General features: G+C 38.9%; 1 protein-coding gene across 4 annotated transcripts in view; it reads left to right on the top strand.

Annotated features, from left to right (window-relative positions):
- PPP2R2C (protein phosphatase 2 regulatory subunit Bgamma) overlaps positions 1–22372 on the top strand; it is a 196698-nt gene that overhangs the window by 158148 nt on the left and 16178 nt on the right. For all 4 annotated transcript variants that reach the window (XM_086463711.1, XM_086463714.1, XM_086463713.1 and 1 more), the window contains one exon: positions 7605–7769. In XM_086463711.1, coding sequence (XP_086319837.1) covers positions 7605–7769 — 165 coding nt within the window. The remainder of the gene's footprint in view (positions 1–7604; positions 7770–22372) is intronic.

The raw sequence follows: 22372 nt of genomic DNA, 5'->3' as shown, positions 1-22372 counted from the left end.
GCAGGCATGTGACTGTGTCTACAGATGAAAATGAGGGTGTCTGTTCTAAAAAACAAGCCAAAAAATCAATTCTTAAATAAATTAAAATTTTCCAGTGTCTGCTTCTAAATTCATTGTTCTCTAAGTAAATTAATGGCTGAAATGTATATGACAGGCCTGAGAAAGTTTGGACGTGACTTGCACCATTTTAAATACTCCCTTTTCTAGCAATGCTATTCTACAATTCTCTGCTTTCAATGCTTATTCAAATGTTGCAGCTACTCTGTAGGCAGTTTCTCTTATGTATTAGATTTGTTTTTCTTCAACTTACATATAGCAAAGTCTGTGACATTTACTGAATGTAGGGTGGTAAAAGCAATTTCCTGATATTTCACTAAGTACTTTTAAAATACATTGATTCTTTTTTCAAGTAATATTTGCACAATGGAGACTTGGGGTTTTCTTGCTGCTTTCTTATTTTATTCTACCTACATAATAGGAATGCAAAATAATTCTGATGTTACAAAGATCTGAATGAGATCTCAAATTCAGAATGAGTCTTTAGACTGGTCTGCATTCTGGGTGAAAAGTTCCAAAAGACAAATGTAATGATAACAAAAGAACCTCTCAAAACCAACTAACCAAGAAGTGAGTGGATACTCACATGCCTGGAGTACTGTGGGTAGGGAAGGGAGAGACCACTAAAACAGAATCCAAAACTACTGCTCTTGCTGGCCCTTAAGCTGACCTTTGCCATATCTTTGCCATTCCATGCCTCGGTTTCATTATCTGTAAAACATTACACCAATATTGGCTCTTCTTTGCTTTGAACTTAACAAACGGAAAATATTTCCTAATACTACTTTTAATGTCTTGCCAAATATCTCCAATTCTGAATGAAACCTGAGATGAGCAGTCCAGGAGTTGCAGCTTTGCTTCAGATTTTGTTATTTAAGTTCTGTCCCTCGCTTCCTGTTTGGCCTTGAGCAAATCTGGTTAGTCCCTTAGTCGCGAGGATCTCTGGTTTCTGTCAGCTGCCAGTTAAACCAGTGACATCTTGGTCACTTGACATTTAAATGGCCTGAATGTTCACCTCGGTGCTCCTCATGTTTTGTAAGTTTTATGGTGTAAGACAGAAATAGAAAGCTGAATTAGGCACGAATCTGTCTGAAGCTTTAGATATTAGATTGTGAGGAAGAACGGGCCATCTTGTACCGACAGTGGTGCGCTGAGCTGAAGCACGAGGCCATTGCCCAAGGAGCATGACTAGCACACAGACCTCATCATTATCCACACTGTATGAATACGTATTACCACTAAGGCAGGAGGATGTACTGAATATATCATCCTATCTTTGGGTGACCACGTCTTTTCTTCTTTTACTGACATCTCTTTTTCATCTAACTTAGGCTGTAGTACTTGAGTTAAGAAATCTCGGAAATCCACAGAACTGTGTTAACATTAATCTCTTCTTTGTATGCACTTTGTACTTGTTTATGAGAAATCCCTTTAATTTGTGTTTGCAGAGCACCTAACATGATTGTCTATGACTTGGCCTTCCACGTAGAGATAAAAACCCATAGCAGTTTTTACTGTATCTGTATCTCATAAACCTGATATGAGGTAAATACAGAAAAAAAGCTGTCAGAAGCCTTTGTGCTGTCATAATCACACCATCTAAACACCTTTTCATGGAGATGGTTTTTTGCCAATCAAAATCAAGCCATTGAAATTGATATTTTCAGCAAATCACCACGGTGTGAGACTGTTGTCAGAGTTCCAAACTCCAGTATGGTGTCTGAAGAATCATTGTTATAAAGACCATGGAATTAAAAATTGAATTGGGCTGACATTGTACTACTAAGTAATTTTCAAGTATGGATCAATACCTTGTATTACCAAATACTAGGTCCTAGACAGCTTGAAGTAGCACACACTTATGCAGCAGCTACTGCTTTTGCGGTTCAGAAGAGTTAAATGGTACAATGTAATTGCAGCTCTCTGGGCTTTTAATATAACCCATACATTACATGCTTTTTTTTGGAGCAGTGGGTGAATACTGTGTGATAAAAAGCGTTGACACTCTGACTATTAGGGGTACTTAGAATATAAATAATGGGTCATCTCTTTGCCTAAGGTAAAACACTGAAATTTGAAGAAAAGGCTAAATCCATTAACCTATTGACAATCCATTCCAGAAACCCTCGACTCTTGGACAACAAGTCTGAAAGACATTTCTGAAAGAAATTCAGAAGTTGGACCCTATCCAATGGTGTCCTTACTGTCAGTCATGACATGCCTATTGTAGATTTGTCATTCAACAGTGGAAATGTATGGTGTATCTTTAAGAAATTAGAAGAAAGCAGTAAGTGAATGGTTATTTAAAAGTTAGGGCTTTCTTCTTTCTTTCATAATAAGATTGACATAATCACATCATGTTGTTATCAAGCATGCTGAGGCCTGATTCAGTCCCTGCTCCTCTGATGTACACAACCTGGAAGAAAACTGTAGCCGTTTGGAATGAATTCCCTCAGCTGGCACATGGTATAGGAGTGATATAACCACCATGTAGGAAGTGTAAAACTGGTAGAGCTGGATTTGTAGGCATCGCAGTTCCCTCCTTGTAATGAAAATAGTGTGCGCTAAATGACTAACAGAGGAAACCGCTCAGAGAAATGCTTATATTAAAAGTGTAGAGCCTCAGCAGCACCACAGTAATCAATTACCCTAAACTGAAGCCCTGGCAGCTTCTATGAATTGCTATTGATTTAGACTACTTAGTTAGTGAATCCTTCTAGGACTAGGCCAGAATGTAGGTGTGAGATGCAGACAAAATTAGGAGGTGGAACAAACATGCATGGAAAACACAGGGAGCAGCCAGGTTTGGGAAGATAGGTTATGCTGAAGTTTATTTTTTGAACATGCTTAAAAATTGCAAAAACCCAAGTCCCACACAGGGGTAAAAATGAAGTATCATGTCAGCATATATTGAAATATTAAAGAGGAGAATTTTGGCTTTCTGATGAAGTTATTATGGAAAATTCTGTCTGGCTTTCTAAAGAAAGCCTCTGTCCTCCATTGCAGTTGAATAAAGGGGGGTTGGTTATTTTTTTTTCCTGTGGCCTTTGTCTGACTATAGCAATGGTTTCTCTTGTGCAGTGAACCCACAAATCATACAAACATTATTCCAAAACGGTAAGATTCAGTCCTCTGTATGCTATAGCTTGTGAGTTGCAAGTTTGTTGTCTACAAAATTCAGTTTCTTATAGAATTCCTTGATGGTTTCAGGAACACAAAGCAGCTGTTTCTTTATGCATACTGTTCACTTCAAAGGGAATTTAATCTGTTTTGAGGAGACTGCTATGTTTCCATTATCATACAAGGAAATTCATTCTGGAACCTTTTTGCTCAGCAGGAACCCTATGTATTTTTCCACATTCTCGTTATACATGTTTTGGCATGAGCATAAAGCAGGCGTGCTCATTTATATTCTAGCTGATCAAGTAGAGGAGTCTGATTAATGTGAATTTTGGATCAAGGTGAGGGTCATCTTTGTAACCTGCACTAAAAGTAACTTTATGGAGTGACTTTTCCCAGAGGAGGATATTTCTGTTAGATCAGTAGCCCAGAGGCAGTGGAACAAATCTTTTTCCTCCTGTGGTCCTCATTTTAATATCAGCTGCACACAAGCAGCACAAAATACTGGATTAGAACTAAACATACCATATAACTGAATTGCATACTCAGCTTGCATCCCTCACACTGCATATCATTGCAGGTGGTTAATCATGCCTTTCCTTATGCTCTTTCCTCTTTCCTCTCCCACTGTTTTGCTTCCCTTCTTCCCCTCCTTCAGGTCTTTCCCTAAAGCCTCCTTTCTCCTCTCAGTCAGGTCCTGTCCTGCATGTTTGCTCTCCTATGTTATGCCTCTGTTCTTGAATAATTTTGGGAAAACAACATAGACACTAGCCAAAGTTAAAGGTTACATTGCCTTGGAGTATCTTTGTTGCCTTTCCCAAAATTAACTTCTGGTCTTGTAGCTCTACTAACCCAACTGTAAGAACATCATCTCTCTCACCTTTGTGGTCTCCAAGCATACTAGACCTTTCATTTCCATTTTGCTGTGGAGAGCATCTAGAAAATCTGTTGGCCTCTTCATAGCTTTATCTTGTTTCAGAGCCCAGCAATGGAGGGGTGACCTGGTATATAAGATAGCAAACCGTTGGGTTAGGAGAGACAGACCTGCTCTGTTCTTTGTGAGCAAGAAGGTATTTTCTGTTCCTTGTTTTAATGTTAATGAATTAAAAGATTGCCAGTGCATTCCAGCCCGTTGCTGGCGAGGCACCAGTTCAGCCTTCCTTTAGTGCAATTAGCTACTGGGGATCGAAGTGCCTCTTTCTTGGCAAGCTTGTGTGGGAGTCAAAGCAGTGTGAAGATCTTTTTGCTTTTCTTAGAGGAAATTCCTGCCCTGTTCAGGCACAGGAACACTGGCTTTTATAGGACGACAGAATTATATCCTAGCGCACTGGCAACAGTGAACTCTCTTTGGTCTTTCTATCGTAGATAGCTTTGGTCCTCGTTGTTTTGTCCACACTCTGAAAATGAACCACGTTACACATGATACAACAGGAGTCGGATGCAACTGGTATTTCAGATGCGAGTGACCTGGGGGAGAGCGACTGTGCCCACTCAAGACATCCCTCCAGAAGATACAACAGCAAGGGAAGCCATTAGTGTAGGAGGTGACTCTGCAGATTTGTGCCATTAGAATACTTTTCCCTTTAGCAATGGAATTTTCATTTAATCAGTTTCTGCCAGATTCCCCCTTCTTTGAGCTCTTCAAGTTCACCAAAGGGCCTGTTTCTGAAGCACACTGTCTGGTCCATTTTTTTTTATATATTTTCCTGCGATGTGACGATGTGCTTAAAAGGAAGAAAAAGGCACAAAGGGAAGATGGAAAAATAGAAATGCAAAATGTCCCAAGGGAGATGCTTGCCCTTACCATGTCATGCTAGTTTAAATACAGTTCCCACACATCACATGTCAAGCTGTACTTGATTGTTTTCAAATAGATGGCAAAAATCATGAGAGGAGGAAAATGTTCTTTTGTGTGACATGTTCTTCTTTTGATACATTGGGTTCTGTAGCTGTCAAAGCAAAGGCTGGTTTTCCATCTATTATTACAAATGCATTTGGGGAAAAGCTTCTGCAGCTCTCTATTCCCTTGATTATTTACTTCAATACAAGTGTTATTGTTTTATTTTTTTCTAAATCTAACGAAACGAATTTTCAGTGGTGAATTTTCTCTGTGATCCTCAGTAGGCAATGAGGTTCTTTCTCAGTGGAGATTTAGATCACATCTGGAGATGCAGTCTGTTTCAAGTATTTTCTGCTTTTCTGGCAGGAGAATGGAATATTTAATTTCATTATTCAGCATAGGGTTATTCATTTCATGCAATGAAGGGAAATTAATCAATATTGTCTTCAGCATCCAGAAAAATGATACTTACCATGACTGTTTCACACACTCTATTTATATTTTATATCTTTCTCCTCACTCAGCAATTATTCATCTCTCTGCTGAGAGGTGAAATTCTTGTATTGAGTTACTATAATTTCTCTGAACTCCTGAAAGCAATTCAATCACTGAAAGCAATTGCTTTTACTTAAAGGTATTTCTTGAGACAGATTCACCAAATATGAATAACTGAATAAAGGTTATTTTCTCCTGTTGATTTTCAAGAATATTTAGTGGTGCTTTATAAAAGGTGTGAATCAATGCTACATCTTAATGCTCATTGCAGTAATGTTAATTATGATGGATTCTTGGAGATGGATGCAAATATGATAGCACAAGTAGGCAGGAATGCAGTTGAAATGCAACATTAATTCATACCAGTTGTTAAGTGTCACAAGATATTCATAGTTTTACTGATATTTTCCTTTTTAAAACACTCTGTGTAAAAAAAAAAAAAAAAAAAAATCAGTGTGATGTATTTATCTATGCAAAGTCATCAAGATAATTATCTCTGAATCTTTTGTATTATGTGTAATTTCAGTATAGTGTCCCACTTCTTCATTTTTGGGAAAGATCAAAGTATAGACTGTAAAGATGGTGATAGACTGTACCCCATTCCCACAGAAATCAATTAAAGGTCTTTCATTTGGGAAGTGGGCACAGTGGGAAGAGAAACAGGCTTAGTATCATGAGATGTGATTTCTCTTGCCGTCAGTAAAACAGATTTTCTCATTTATCTTATCCTCTGAGATGTTTAAATTTTGAATGTCAGCTGATTCAAATTTTATGTTTGGGGAATCCAGGCACTGAGATGATTTGTGTTTAGGGCACTGAACTGGGACTCAGTAGGTCTGGGTTTGTTCTGTCGTGCATTCCCCATGTGATCTTATGCAAATCCTTTATTGCTTCTCGCACAGCCTCATCGGTAGAATAGAGTAATGTTACTCTTCTTCTTGTTCGAAGGATGTGTTATCCACAGCAGATTGCTGAGGGCCGTATGAAAATGTACAATCTTATCTAAATGTACTGCTTTACATATATATCCTTCTTTCGTTTTATGCTTCTACACCTACGGCTTTCTTACAATCCCCTCATGGGAGGGACTTTCAATCATTCTTTTCTTTATAAGCAATCTTCCACAGGCTGGCCTTCTCCTTCTAATACATGCTCTTTGAGTCCTGGTATTTATGCTCACCAAGGCAGGTAATATGTATGAGTGGATATATATGTGTTGGGAGAGGCACTGTGTGAGCTGTACTTTATGTGGATAATCTTTGGTGATTCAACTGACAGGTTTCTGCTTGGAAAACTAGATCTTTGATGTATTTTGATTCCAGATATGTCCACTTAAATGATTCAGATGTACAGTTCTCAGTCACAGAAATTTGTATTGATTTCAGTAGTGAGCATCGTTTACATAAATACCCAAGAATGCCATTTCAGTTACTTTTTTTGCAAAATTCACATAGCAAAACCAATATTGTGCACAATTTTTTAAAGAAAGAATATTATATTTGTATATATTCACACAAAACTGTTTGCATAAATGCTTCTGTGTTTGCCACATTTGCCTTTACAAAAAAGTGCATTTATTGTTTGAGGCTTTTAACTTAAGCTACTTGTATTTTTTAGCTTAAGTTGCATGATTATAAAAGCCAGTGAGCCTTTACTGGAGTGAGCAGATCTGAGCTGTACATTGTTCCCTATCAGTCAGTATTATCTGGGATAGAGCAGTGATTTCAATAGCAACTACAGGAGATAAAGCTGCCTGCTCTCTGTTAGTTTTAATGAAGGTAAGAATTCAAAATCCCTTGGAATACTCTTTCTTTGATGTCTGCACACCATGAACAAATGTTAACCTACTAATGGCATCTGCTGTAAAATTGTTGTTGACTAGTGGCTCTTTGAGTTTGGTGTCGATGGGGCAGGTGTGGAAATTTAAAAACACATTTAAAAACACAAACAAATGCCAAACAAATGAGCATATCTTTATCTAAAAGCATTAAATATATGGACGTTTAGATAATCATGCTTCCTTCAGGAAGGCAGTAAGCATCATGGTTAACCTACATATAACTACGTTTTCCTTAATGAAACTTCCATTCAGACATTGTAGATATAAAGCCAGCCAATATGGAGGACCTGACGGAAGTGATTACAGCCTCTGAGTTTCATCCCCATCACTGCAATCTCTTTGTCTACAGCAGCAGCAAAGGATCCCTGAGACTCTGTGACATGAGGGCATCGGCTCTCTGTGACAAACATTCCAAGCGTAAGTCCTTGCTTCATTGAGCCCCAGATGTCATTAAAGTCTTATTATTCACGGACACCATGTAGATGTGTGGATACCCCAGTGTATTAGCTTCTCAGTTATAGGCACAGTTGAAAAGAAAACAGCAAAAGAAGAAAATTTTCTCACCTATACAAGTATTACCTATGAACTTGGTAACAGTTATGTCTGTGACTGGTCACCCTTGTGGTTCCTGTTGCAGAGATTAATGAAGAAACCACAACTCTCTAGCAAAAGAGAGATGATTCCTAACAAAGGAAGTGTTGGGGGGGTGGGAGGGTGGGAGTGTTTAAGTAGATGAGCATACTGTTTTGAATACACAACTACTGTTCTGAATACTGCAGCAAGTAAATGCTGTCATTTAAACTGCCTTCAAAACTTTGAATCTGTTTTCTGCATTAAAAAATGTCAGTGTCCTTCCTAAAAACTTAGCCCAGCATTCCCTATATGTACTTTTTTCAATAACGTGTCTGTACAGAGGAAATAATGCAATACGTAATATTGACGGGGAGAGGGGAGGAAAATTATACTGTGTTGGTATAAAGGTGTCATCTGTCCTAAAGTGATTTTGTGTAGCCTGTGAGACTTTGAGATGAAGCCACCAATTCGTGACAGTTCCTATCCAAAACCTGCATAAGAACAAGGAAGTAAAATGTTAAAATGTGGGGATGTCTTTGTTTGCAAAGTAAAGGATGAAGGAAAATGCATGTTCATAATGTCTTGCTATCAGCTCTTTATAGTCTAGATAAGACAGAAGATAGACATCCAGGGCATCAGTCCCAGCCAACATGGGTTCGTGAAAGGCAGGTCCTGTTTGACCAACCTGATCTCCTTCTGTGATCATGTGACCTGCCTAGTGGATGAGGGAAAAGCTGTGGATGTTGTCTGCCTGGACTTTAGTGAGGCATTAGACACAGCCTCCCACAGCATCCTATCGGACAAGCTGTCGGCTTATGGCCAGGACAGGTGTACACTTCCCTGGGTTAGAAACTGGCTGGATGGCCGAGCCCAGAGAATTGTGGGTAATGGAGTTAAATCCAGTTGGTGACCAGTCACAAGCGGTGTTCCCCAGGGCTCAGTACTGAGGCCGGTCTTGTTTAATATCTTTATCAACGACCTGGATGAGGGGATCAAGTGCACCCTCAGCAAGTTCACAGGTGACACGAAATTAAGTGAGAGTGTTGATCTGCTTGAGGGTAGGGAGGCTCTGCAGAGCGATCTGGACAGGCTGGATCCATGGGCTGAGGTCAATTGTATGAGGTTTAACAAGGCCAAGTGCTGGGTCACAACAACCCCAGGCAGCGCTACAGGCTTGGGGATGGGTGTCTGGAAAGCTGCCGGGTGGAAAAGGACCTGGGTGTACTGGTCAACAGCCGGCTGAACATGAGCCAGCAGTGTGCCCAGGTGGCCAAGAAGGCCAACAGCATCCTGGCTTGCATCAGAAATAGTGTGGCCAGCAGGAGCAGGGAAGTGTTCATGCCCCTCTGCTCAGCGCTGGTGAGACCACACCTTGAGTACTGTGTGCAGTTTTGGGCACCTCACTACAAGAAAGACATTGAGGTGCTGGAGCGTGTCCAGAGAAGGGCAACAAAGCTGGTGAAGGGTCTGGAGAACAGGTCTTATGAGGAGCAGCTGAGGGAACTGGGGTTGTTTAGTCTTAAGAAAAGGAGGCTGAGGGGAGACCTTATTGCTCTCTGCAACTACCTGAAAGGAGGTTGTAGTGAGGCTGGTGTGGGTCCCTTCTCCCAGGTAACTACTGACAGGACAAGAGGTAATGGCCTCAAGCTGCACCAGGAGAGATTTAGATCACGCATTAGGAAAAATTTCCTTACAGAAAGAGTGGTTAGACATTGGAACAGGCTGCCCAGGGAGATGGTGGAGTCACCATCCCTGGAGGTGTTCAAAAAATGTATAGATGTGGTGCTTAGGGACATGGTCTAGTGGTGGGCTTGGTAGTGTTAGGGTAATGGTTGGACCTGCTATCTTAAAGGTCTTTTCCAACCAAATATGATTCTATGGTTCTTCCCACTAGTAATCTGGCAAGCCTGGGCACTTTGCCTTGTGCAAATGGCCTGTTTATTTCTGATCTTCTGAGACTGAAAACCACCAGACAAAGGCATTGTGTCCTGTGGCTAGTTCTTATGAGGAGCTGAGAACTTAATGAATGAGCTGTGGTGGCTCTGCTTTAGCCACCTTCAGGACTGGGGCTTCCAGGACACTTCCATCTCACAGAACTGGGTCTTCAGTTTCTCTTGCAATGTTCATATATTGGGAAGGAAATTCAGGAGAAATTCTCATAGTGCCAGGGGCACATAGATTTTTTTGGCAATCAGTTCCTGCTTTGAACTAGCAGGAACTGATTGACAAAATCAGTTTGAGGTAGGTGGATCTTACTAGTAGGGGCAGGAGGGGGGAAGAAAACATTTGAAGATTTAAGTGAGATGTAAATGGTGCACAGATGTAGCACAAAAGATATTTTTTTCAACTGAAGTAAATGTAGTAAAGAGCCTATGACTACACCTTTTGGCTGCAAGAAGTGCACATGCTTAGAACCTCTTAGGATGTGGTCTCCAATTATAGAAGATAATTTTCTAAGCAGAAAAGTGTTTTGCCATTGTTAGCTGTATCCCCTTGTAGTTGTAGGGGCGATTCAATACCATGAAGTGAAATGCGAGCGTGACAGTCTGGTACATTGCTGTGAGTTATCCTGTCCCACTTAATTGTTTTGTTCCCTAATACTTTCAATTCTTCCTGGTAGTAAGCCCTCCATGTAACTGAGTGCCAAATGCCAATCATAACTTATTAAAACAACAATACAGTAACCCTGGATGAAAGAAGGCATTTTATGCCAGAAGGGAGCGCAAGGTCTAATGGTCATTGATTAAACCACATTTTCCAGATCTATGAGTTAGAAAATAGCCATTTAATTTAGCATTGCTGCACTGAACTCAAGTCAAGCTCATGGAGAATGTGAGTGTGTCTCCACACACATGTACATTACAAAATTGATACAGCAATGGTAGAACTTATAAAGCACTAAAAGGAATAGGCCATTGTACTGCTAGTTGGAGTGGTTTGAGTATAGCTCTCAGAGGCAAGCAAAACTAATTACATAAAGCACATAGCAACCTAGAAGGCTGTATCATAAAAAACAATCAGTCTGGGAAATCAAATATTTGCATGATTGTCTCTCTAGTACCTTCAGTCTGCATCTGATTCCTCTTTACAGTTGCTTTACACGTAGTGCATACGCATAATCAGTACCCTACTCTCCTAGCTCATCTTGCCTTTCTGCCTTTCCCCATAACTGACTTCACTTCTCAACCAAACCAGCTACAGCGACTTTACTAGTCACTGTAAACCCTCATGTTCTGCCATGCAACCCTACTTTCTTAATTCAGTCTGATACCACTATGTGGTATACTTCAGGTGCTGTTCTGAGATTGTAGTGGATGTACATGTTTTTAAGGATAAAAAATCCAATGTAAAACTTATTAAAAAAAATACTTGTATGCTGAGCATAGGTTGTGAACTTTTGGGTTTACTCCTTTTTCAGACCCTTTGTTATCCAAATCTCTATAGCTGAGCTGAAGTCAGTTGCAGCTTTTGGGGGAAGGGCCCTTCCATTTGTACAAGTGTAGAGAGTGCTATGAATAATTACTGTGCCATGCTGTATAGATAAATTACATACTAATATCTGTAGTGTAAGTCACTGACACAGGCTGTTAATAAATTATAGTGTTCTTGAAGATTTCTGGTTTGCTAAACTCAGTGGCAAAATCTTTCTGTCTGGCATTAGTGACAGCAACACTACAAGGTTTCCCTTATAAATCTTTCATGGCTCTGACATGGAAGAGACAAGAGACTTCTTCCATATCTACTCATCCTTGGTGCCTATGCTGAGATTTATTAGCAAGCTGCCAATTTCTATGATGAGATGTGATGAAGACCTCTGTCCCTTAGAAAAATTATCTCAGACCACCAAGTCTATCCATAAGGCATTGAAAGAATATCAGGTTAGTAGCTGAGTTTTAAATGGTCATTCAGATACCGATAAGGTGTGATAAAATGTGTTGTTTTTCTAGTAGACTACATGAAACTGCTTCTTATAACACCTCTTTAATAGATCATGCAGTGCTGGGCAAGCAATCAGAAGCAAAACATACATGGCCGTTACAAATGGGTATCCAGGAAAGCCCAATCTGTAACCATAGGGGAGATACATACATAATACTGTTCCATGTTATCATACTCTGCAAATAGTGGGAGAGAATTCCATCAAAATATTCTGGAGAGGAGGTGAAAAAAGAGATTAATACCCCTGCTTATTTAGAATATTAGAGGGATGGGAATAAGGAAGAAGGTGTTCTTGCAGTCCATGGGGTTATAGGTAAAGATTTAAAACAGATATGAAAGTCAGACTCAAGTAGCAAGAAATAGGGAGTTAATTTAAATAACATGGAAGCTTTAATCTAAATAGCGTACTTGGCAAAACACCCAAAGGTTATCTTTGAGGTGTTATTTAGGCAACATGCATGGCAGTGCAGCGTAGAAAGAAGACAGTGTATGGGAAATCTGTGACAGCAGTGAAACAAGGGAAGTTAACGGCTGCAAAAATGTCGTTGTTAGAGCAGTTAGGTGGGAACACCCAAGAAAGAAAAGAACTACCCCCCACCCCAAATTCCATAAATTCTCATGCAAGGGATTCTGGTGACAAGGAAGACAAGCATAAGGGTACTGTTGCAGTAAGAGCGTCCTGAATAAAAAATACTTATAGCAGTGTAATATGCAACTGTTCAGTTAACAAATAGTGGCTAATTTTGTTTTGATCTATTCTTGCTAATATTATGTTCAGAGCTCCTTATAAATCTGCATGGAGATAATATCATTCTTCGAAACAGCTTGTAGACTATATAGGTACATATGGCTGTTTCAGCAAAATTGTCTAATAAAGCAGCCAGTTAAAGACAACTGAGCTTGAGCATGTGAAGTTGGGAAAAAAAAATGAAGAGCTTTTCTGGTAGTTCATCAGAATTACTAAATTCAGTATTAAGTGCTAAATAGAAATTGTGTAGTTATGCAACATGGAAATTTAAGTCACTCAAGAGTATAACTCCTATTGATATTCTGTGTAATAGCCTTAATATCTTAAAATCATTGCATACTTCAGAAGTTGTAATTATTTAAATACTGTATGTTGCTTTAAGGATTTTTTAGTGTTCATTTCTTAATATGTATTTGTAGACTAAACCCCTATTTCTAATTATCCATTACCCATGTGCAAAATTTAATATAAAATACTTAAGGAAGGAGGAGCCACATTTTTCAAGTTTATTGCTCCATGTGCCGTGATGCTCTTTAAAATACAGACTCTGGAGTTACCTAATGCAGTTAACCTCTGTCAGCTCTGTTAGTTCATGCTCTCCGTCCTCCATACAGACTTCACAAGCTTCTGGCGTCCGAGTCTATATAACAGGAACCATTTAGAGCCTCCCTCCTTTTGTCTGAAGAAGTATTTGTGGATGACAGACAATCCTAACAGCCGTCTTCTCTAGACTGTCTCTGAAAGGGGCAAAGCATCTCAGCTGGTGCCTTCCCAGTTCCATGAGATAGATAATCAATATCTTAAAAGTATAAAATGGTCTTTGGAGCAATGCAGAGTGAATTTGGGGTTTGGTTTGTGACCCAAAGATGCCACCCAAACATGGTGGTGTTGTCTTTTTTCCTTGAGGGTCCTTTTCCACACTTCTGTGTGAAGTCTAGGCATGAAATAAATGCCAGCCCTTCCCCAAGGATAAATGCCGCTATCCTGTCAGTCTGAACTGAATTTGGTTATCTGCTGGTTCTTTTTGAGATTACCTTTGAATTTAAACTTAAGAATTCAGAACTGTGGAAGCAGCCAAAACAGAAATCAAGGATAAGCTACTTGAACATGGTGAATTTTTAAAATTAAATTTATTATAGTTAACAGTCACCTAAAGGAGCTGGAATTTCAGAGACAAGACAGCTTTCAGACCTCTAACTGAATATGGATTATCTTTCATTTGCAACAGAGAACAAACAGATGCACGAAAAATCCTGTGACAGAATATCCCTGCTGGATTTGCTAATTAATATTGACCTTTCCAAATGAGTGATGCTTATTGTATGACTGGAAAAGAGACAACTTGTTTTTCTTTTATGTGAGCTTTACATCTAAAATACGCTTTTTATTTCTGCATCTGGTCTCATGTCAGATTATCATCTGAGAGACAGCCAGCCACCATTTTCCCCTTGTTCATTGAGAGGCCACTGTCAAAGTAATGTCCACTTGAGGCAAAATCTGCAAGGTTTCGTGTGATAGGAATGAAACTTATCTGAGCTTCTGTAATGATTTGACCCTGTGCTTTAATAAAGGCTTGTTCTCTTTATCCTAATTCTGGATTTATTTTATAAGCATGTACTACAAAGGCATATATTCATTGCTGATTTTATATCCCCAATGAAAAAATGTGCCTGTATCCTGATAATTTTGTAATTATGACTGTCATTAAAGATCTGTTACTACAATTTCACGCATGCTAAACTAGATCCTGGAAGGGATCCTTCCCTGTGCAGGAATCCCATTGAAATTTGGTAGAAGATTGCCTTTAGCATGGGCTCCAAAGCTTTCACTCTGCTCGGTTTGGATGAATGTATAATAAAGACATTTAAAACACGGCTAATGAAAATTCAAAAGTCTTTCTACAGAAATGCAATTATGTCTATATAGTATTTCCTCCAGTTGTGCAAGATATGTTAAAATTAAATCAGAAGAAGAAAAAAACCTGATTTATGTACTTCTAGCTATCAAATAGTAGGAGGAAAGAGAAAAGCCTGAAGCAAGGGTAAATGATTTATGATTGAAGAGGTGTTTCATTAACCCTCTCCCCCAACCGCACACAGATAAAGCAAATAATTGCTGTAAGATTGCTTTAATTATTCAGTCTGTTAAAATTCCTGTCTTGTTTGCTTAATTTTTTAATAGCAACAAATACTGCTTTTCAATGTCTCATGAAACCAACATTATTCTTTCAAGATCCTGTTTCACTGGGGGAACACACAGACCTCCTCCCCCTCCCATCACTAACCTTATATATCAAGATCAGAAAGACTTAGGCATTAGTTTGGCTGTACAGGAGTAGTACTTTTATGTCCCATTAACTCCATGGGATTGTTCACAACACATGGCCCTAAACACACACATAAGTCTTTGTGAGACTGAGATTTAAAGAGGCTTGAGCTTCTAGATTAGCTTTGTGTTTTTTCACTTCCTAGCTCTCTTTAGCACCGTTTCTCTGTATTAACAAACTCACTGGCAAAGTTACATTAATATAAGCAACTCTGTAGTGAAGCTCCCACCCACTGATCTTTAGCTATCGATCTGGCTTTGCCTTTCAGCACTAATGCACTGTCCCTTGTGGTTTGTGACAAGCTGCAGCAACTCACTGCAGATGGTAAAACAGATTCTTAAATATTGATTTGAGGCTCCACTTTTAAAAGCCATACCCTCTAGAGGTATTGATGAGAAGCCTAGTTTTACTATTGGGTCATTGGATAAAGGAATGCTTTATGGTAGGTGGAATTTCAGTCTGGTGGTGTGGAGGTAGCTTCAGAAACTTGCTTTTACTCAGAGAAGGAAAATGATGTATAAGTGACCAGGGCATGAAGAGGTGCCCTCTGAATTATATAAAAACAAGTAGAAATTTGAAATATAAAAAAGATACTGCTTTTTCAGTTTAAAATGTGATAAGCAACTACAGGCTATGGTAATTTAAAATGTTAAGTAGTTGTGGTTAGTCATTTATACTTCATGTCTTATAAAATAATTGTATTTTAGATTGCTTGTGAAGGTGGACTCAAATATTCCCCCAAATGTATAACCATATTAATCAGTGTAGAACATGAAGGCAAAATTGTCGCATTAACAGAACACCCTGATCTTGAGAGAGAATTACTGAAGGGGGTGAATGTATAAGTGGATTGGCTTAATACAAAACAATAAAACGTTCAAAGACAGAGAAAAATAGAGCAAATAATAATGGTAAATCAAACTATTACCATAAACAGTGAAGCTAAAAGCCATGAAGAGACCATGAATTTCAAAGGGAGCTTTGAAATTGGTCTTGATTCACTTAGAATGAACTCAGGAACTCTTTCATATGAAATCCTAAAGTAGATTTTAAACAGTGCATAATAATGGCCAAACCTGGGCAGAGCAGAGGACCTTCTAGCCCAGTATGGGCTCTGATAGGGGGCAGTAGCAACATCAACAGAAGATGTAAGAACAGAGCAAGTGTATAATCTTTAGCCTCTGCAATTTGCAGTTGGAAACTTGGGGTTCAGGGACTTTAGTGGGAGTGAACTTACTTCATTTAACAACACTCAAATGGATGTTTGGGTTTTTTTTTCCTTGAATTTGTGCAGTTATTTTTGAATCTGTGTATAATTTTTACCATGCACAATATCTTTCAGTAAAGTCTTTAGTAGCTTCATTAGGCATAGCATGAAGAACCATCTGCTCTGTACTTACCCTTTCCTAGTTTCACTTGGTGACCCCTACTTGTTGATTGGAAGAGACAGAATACAAAGTGAACTGTCGTTCCCTATTTATCCTTTCCACGCCACTCTTAATTACAAACCCCTCAGTCTTTCCTGGGCTGAGGAGTCCCAGTCTATTTAGTCATTCCCTGAATGGAAGTAATTTGATACTTCTGGTCATCGTTGTTGCCCATTCTTGTGTCTTTTTGAGACCTCTATCACATTAGGGGTAAGAACAGAATTACAAATAGCTGAAAACGTGAGCACATCTTGAAATAAATGGCACAAAAAAATAATAATAATGCTTTCTCTGTTGAAGGATAGTAACAAGTGATACGGACTTAAAAAATGAATGTGATTAGTATTTTTATGTAAATTTGGTGAAATTTAGCTAAGTTTTGTTATGCTAAACTTCATGAAATATCTGTGGTGGAGCAAATCACAGCTGGCCTGGGTAGTGGTGCTAAATTGCCATCTAAACGTTAATTAGAGTGTAGTTGAATAATTTGTAAGATTTTTAGTTTAGGATCATGTTTTGTGAGAAACATTTAATTAGTATAACCATGTATTCCAGAAAAAAAGAATGTCTACAAGTGTTTACTTATCAGCTATCAGGAGAGCATGTTGGCTCTTGTTCCTTTTGCAAGTTGCTGTGGCTAGTCTGTCAAGATGGGTGAAATTCCGTATATTTCAAAGTACCATTTTCCAGTACGTTTTAATCAGGTATTGCAGACATTTTCATTTGAGATCTGAAATGGAAGAGAGATTTAATTTAGATGATAAATTGTTTGGCCAGGGACTGCATCTGTTTTCCATGTTTATGAAACTTAAAGCCCGCTGAGAGATTACCTGATCCACTGCCAGTATTTCCAGGTCCAGTTGAAATACGCATGTTGTGTGTGTACCTGTGTAACCCAGAGGTTATCTGTACTAAGTCCCGAATTCAGCCTAACTGCAGACTGTTTGCATGCTTGGATAGTAAAAAGGAAAATTATTCTCCCTTTCCTGTTCCACCATCTTCAATGGCTCTGGCTTCTCCAGTCTTCTACCTCCTCATTAACCCCACTGCCTCTTTTCCCAGTGTTGCCAAAACTGTCTTCACCTATTTGTAGCTGTGACCCTTGGACAGGAACTGCACAATTTTCTGCATCCATTAGCTGCCTTTGGAGGGCGAGAGACAGTTATTTCATAGTGCAGGATTTCCAAGGACTTTAACAACACTTAAATGCTATAAAACTAGAAGTTTTCAGAACAGGATACAAAATATTAACAGTATCTTCTAGGAAAAAAAGCTTTAAAACGTTATTCTTTGTTCATAAGTAGAAAGAAAATAGCTTCAGAAGCAGCTTTGTTTTTCTGCTATAGGGAATGACTTTTTAAGGCTGTTTATAATTTTATCTTATGAATGATGGAATTTCTTACCAAATCTGTGGAGCTGCTAAGCTTTCATCTTCAAGTTTTCCCTGGTTTTGTTTATGTTCTCCCACCACCACATAATCAGTTCTGTGATATATGTAAGCATGATTCATCTCTGCTTTTCTTTTTAAAGATATTTGGCTTTGTAATAGCAAAAAGTTGGTTTTATCTGTAGTTCTGCTTTAGGTCAGCAGTAACAGAAATTTTCAAGGTTCATATCTTTATGCCTTAAGGAGTACACCATGTTATCATCAAGGGTCTTCTCCCTTGCTAGTTCTCTGCTTCTCTTTGTTTTGTTTACTGATATTTGACAGTAAACCCTTGCAGTTATCATCAAGTGCTCAGGCACATAACAAAATTTTGCCAAAGCTTATGCTCTATGTTTCTCTCTTTTAAAAGCAATGAAAGTTTTGTTTAACTGAATACAGTTGACATTTCTTTTATCCCAGCAATCTATTATACGCTTATAAATTCAGGTCAAAAATAAAAAGTAGCTCCAGATAAACTTTCATTATATTAGAGAGATAGCTTTTCTAACCCCTGCCCCATATTATCTCAGATACTGTTATTGCTTTCACTTTAAATAGATGATTCTTCTTTGTGTTTTTAAAAAACATTTGTATTTGTATTTTTGAACCATCTGCCTTGCAAGAGTGCTGTGAGTGCTTGTATTTTTATTTCAACTAGGCAAAAAAGTGAAGGTAAGAGGAAAAAGAGAAGTGGAAGGAATGTTGAAAATTCAGCCGAGGCATTACCCAAGGTCCTGTAGTATAATGTAGAGAATCATGCATACTCTTTGTTGTGATGATTCTAGAGGAATACAGGATTTTGTATGCTATATTGGATTGTGACACTGCACCCACTATATGAGCCATTTTTAGCATTATTATTAATTTTTAAAGTTCACATATGCCAGAATTTGCACCCTGCAATGATTAAAGCTCTGCCCAGCAAACAAAGTATTAATTTTCAGTGGTGCTGGAGTCTGGAGAATACCAATGATGCCATCAAAAATGTGTGTCTTTGGAACTCGGACAAACAAAGAGAAAAACCTTTTATGAGAACATGGGGTTTTGTGTTTTCTGAGGCTGAGTTATTTTTGGCTTTTGTTCCACACTTAGTTACAATCTACTCACTAATTTTCAGTGGAGTGCACACAGTCGTACTGTTTGATTTATTGCTTTCCTGTGTTCCGAGCTGTTTGACATCCTTTGTGCACAAGTACATATTTGGGAAACTGGAATATCATACAGCAGCAAAAGGTAGCTGGTGAAGCTGAAGAGGAAGGCAGTATGGGTGACTACCAGATCTCTCTTCAGACCATTATAGTGGGATTTCAAAGCATGCGGTCACACCTCGTGGCCCTTGCAGTTTGCATGGTGTGGAACATTCCAGATGTTTTTGGCAATTAATGTGAAACTAAGAAAGAAGATGTGTAAGCAAGGTTACATTCATATGCATAATCCTAATTTTTGTCAGCCATTAGTTCTTGTTTAGAATTGAACTTGAAGATCAGTTTGGGTTGGTTTTTTTTTTTCTTTATTGGATGTGTCTTGTCCGAAATGTGTTGCTTTAAAGTTTGTGGAATCAGGCCCATATTAAAATAAATGGGAAACTGCAGTGGCAGCGCCTGTGACACTCAGAGTGCAACTCACCGGCTTGATGAGAGCCACAAGGGTGTTAGTGGGAAGTGTGTGTACCACGTTCTTTTTAGCTACTGCTCAAGGTGTCTGCTTTCTTTTGGCCAGAGTGTAGAAGGGAAACTGAGTGAGATGGACTTTCCCATGCACTCTAGCTGTTCCTGCCTTTTATTTTTATTTTTTTTTACATTAGACATATTTCTGAATGATAAATGCACACCTTAGAGATGCCTTTTCTATCCACTGATTCTAAGGAGAGTCTCCATGTCTACATTAGATCAGAGAAATTCAAGGAACACTAAGAAATTTTTTTAATGAGAAACGAGAGTTTGTTTCTCAGCAGATGGCAGATCCTTTTCAGAAAGAAGCAGCATGGTTTTATGCTGCAGATTTTCCTCAGGATTCAGCAAAACAGTGCTCTGGCAAGTATCCTTCACCCAACCCATCCTTCTCTCCAAAGTCTGGACTTCTGAGAAAAGCTACGCTGGTTTTTCGCTTGTGAGCAGGAAGCTATACAGAAAGGGACTGAGCATTTTTATTTCCCTAAGCAGACTTCCCAGCTTACCCATGTATCTGCCAGTGGAGTAAGGGGCAGGAATGACATCTTCCTTGGAGGCTCCTCTCCAACGCTGGCTGTACCCAGAGATATGCTCAGCTTCCCTCTTCAATCCCATGGTATCTCTCTATTCCACAGTCCTGTCATCGAGGCCAAATTTAAATCTGAGCAGCGTCATGCGAAAGCTCAGCACACCACACCATTTGTGGTTACTATGTTCATTAGTTTACAACTAGACAGGTAGCTTCATGTCTTTCATATAATTAGGACTGTGAAGGTTATCAAGAACAATATTAATGAAAGGTAAATACCTTTTTTCATGGGAAAAGTTAATTATTAAGAAGGTAATCAAGAAATTATTCAAAGAGTATAATAGAATTTGTAATTGAATTCCAGTAGAGTTCTGATTCCAGGTCCTGGTCTAACAAGATTTATTTAGATATAGAAAAGTAAGCTAGATTTGGAGTCTCACGTTTTGGGTGCTGATTGCCCCCTCACATAAGAGCCACCTCCAAAAGATGAATAGAAAATGTGTTTCCAGTGCAGGCTGGCAAACCTGGTTTTGCAAACAGTGGGCTAGCGCTGTGTTTTCTCCTACCAACTTGAAGAGGCCAGGGTTGAATTTGAATTGCTTGCCTGAACTGTAGTCCAACTCAAATGGCTGGTACTGCTGCTCTGTCTCCAATTACTCAACTTGTATTAGGCAAACTGAATGAAGACTGCTTTTTTGCAGTGCATGCATAACTTTATGTTGATGCTAAACCCAAGATAGCTAAGACCCAAGCACGCTATATTATCTCACCTTCATTTCCTGAGGGCAATGCCTTGTTCTGGTTGCTCGGGCATATGCTGCTAGTTGCTAAGCTTTCTCTGTAACACTGGGAGCTCCTGCTTAATTTCCTGTAATAATTTTCCTGGCTTGGTTATGCTGACCATAGGAACTACCTGCACAGAATTGCTGCTACTAAAATTTTTACCACTATCTTTCTTTCTGTAATGATAGGAGGCTTTCATGCCTGCATTAGTTTCTGCAGTTAATTAATCTAAGTCTTCTAATACTTACTGTGGTAAGGATAGAAAAGCAATAAACAGCGCAGATAAAGGATGAAATGGTTTAATCTCATTAATTAACAAAATACTGAGTATCTGTTGGACAAGAGCCAAGAAAATATATCTCAGCTATAAATGAAGGTGTAGTTCAGTTAGTGTGGTGCTGGGTTGTTTTTTTTTTCTTTCTTTCCTGGTTTTAATAGCAACTTCACATCATAATTAGGAGGATGAAATTCCTGCCAGCCATGTACCTAGTTTGGACAGATTAAAGGGAAGAGGTATGAGAAATGATAATTGCTTTGTGCTCGTCAGACTTCTATTGAAAATCTGACAGGATAATTACAAAATACCTGCTTTGCAGAATGTCTAGGCAAATTTTTAAAGAGCTATTTAAAGTTGTTCGTTTACAATCTGTCTGAAAAGAAAAGTTTTTTCCCCTTTTTGAAGTAGTTCATTACCATTTAGATGTGTGGTACATGTTCAAATATAGACCTTATTCTCATGTGCACGCCTGGCTGCATTCCACTGCCCACCCCCAAAGAAAATTGCCCATAATTTTTTGCATTACCCCACATACTTCGCCCACATACTCACCCTTAACTTTCAGCAGAACATTATTTCACCTGATGGAAACTGTAACCTTGTTGCTTTCAACAGTCTGAATCATAGTCAGATAAATGAATTGAGAGAGAAATGTTCCAGTGGACTACACAAAAAACTCTGTTTGGACTGACAGTAAAAGGTTGTTCTACTTTAAGCACATTTTCATGTCTCATCATATGGCTTTTCTTCACCTGCTTTTGAAACTTGAAAATTACACTCACCAAATTGCCAATTTTCAAAGAATGTTCTAGACGTAGGTGCCAAAACCCTACCGATTTTGCTGAGAACTGAAAGACCATGAAAGCATGACTTTCTACTAAAGTTCACCATCTGAGGTCATTTGAATCACAGGTCCACAGATACCTGCAGAAAGGCAGCAGAGTTGCTCTAGGCACCTGGTAGGCAGGACTAGAGTTAGTGCAGGCTTTTTGGGAAAGGATGAAGAGGCCCTGGTGATTAGTGGACTTGTAACAGATAAAGTAGACCCCACTAATACCAGTTGTTTCAAGTTCCTACAATTCAATGCGAGTCATCCAGTATCATTATTATGAACAGTTGAACAGGGATGACCAGTCTTCTAGCTCCAAGAGCTGTATTTCCCTGTATGGAGGTACTGTAAGCAATATTTCATGATCCCCTGCCTTGTTGGATCGTGCAGCGCACAAAACAGCTGACCAGCACATACAGTGAGTTGAGTACTTTCCAGAACTGCCAGCAATTGCACATCAACTAAGTAGTTCAGGTAACCACATGGAAATCAC

The sequence above is a fragment of the Leptosomus discolor genome, chromosome 4 (assembly GCF_034619465.1).
Source record: "Leptosomus discolor isolate bLepDis1 chromosome 4, bLepDis1.hap2, whole genome shotgun sequence".
In the NCBI taxonomy this organism is placed as follows: Eukaryota; Metazoa; Chordata; class Aves; order Leptosomiformes; family Leptosomidae; genus Leptosomus; species Leptosomus discolor.
This window is presented reverse-complemented; position numbering and strand designations above follow the sequence as displayed.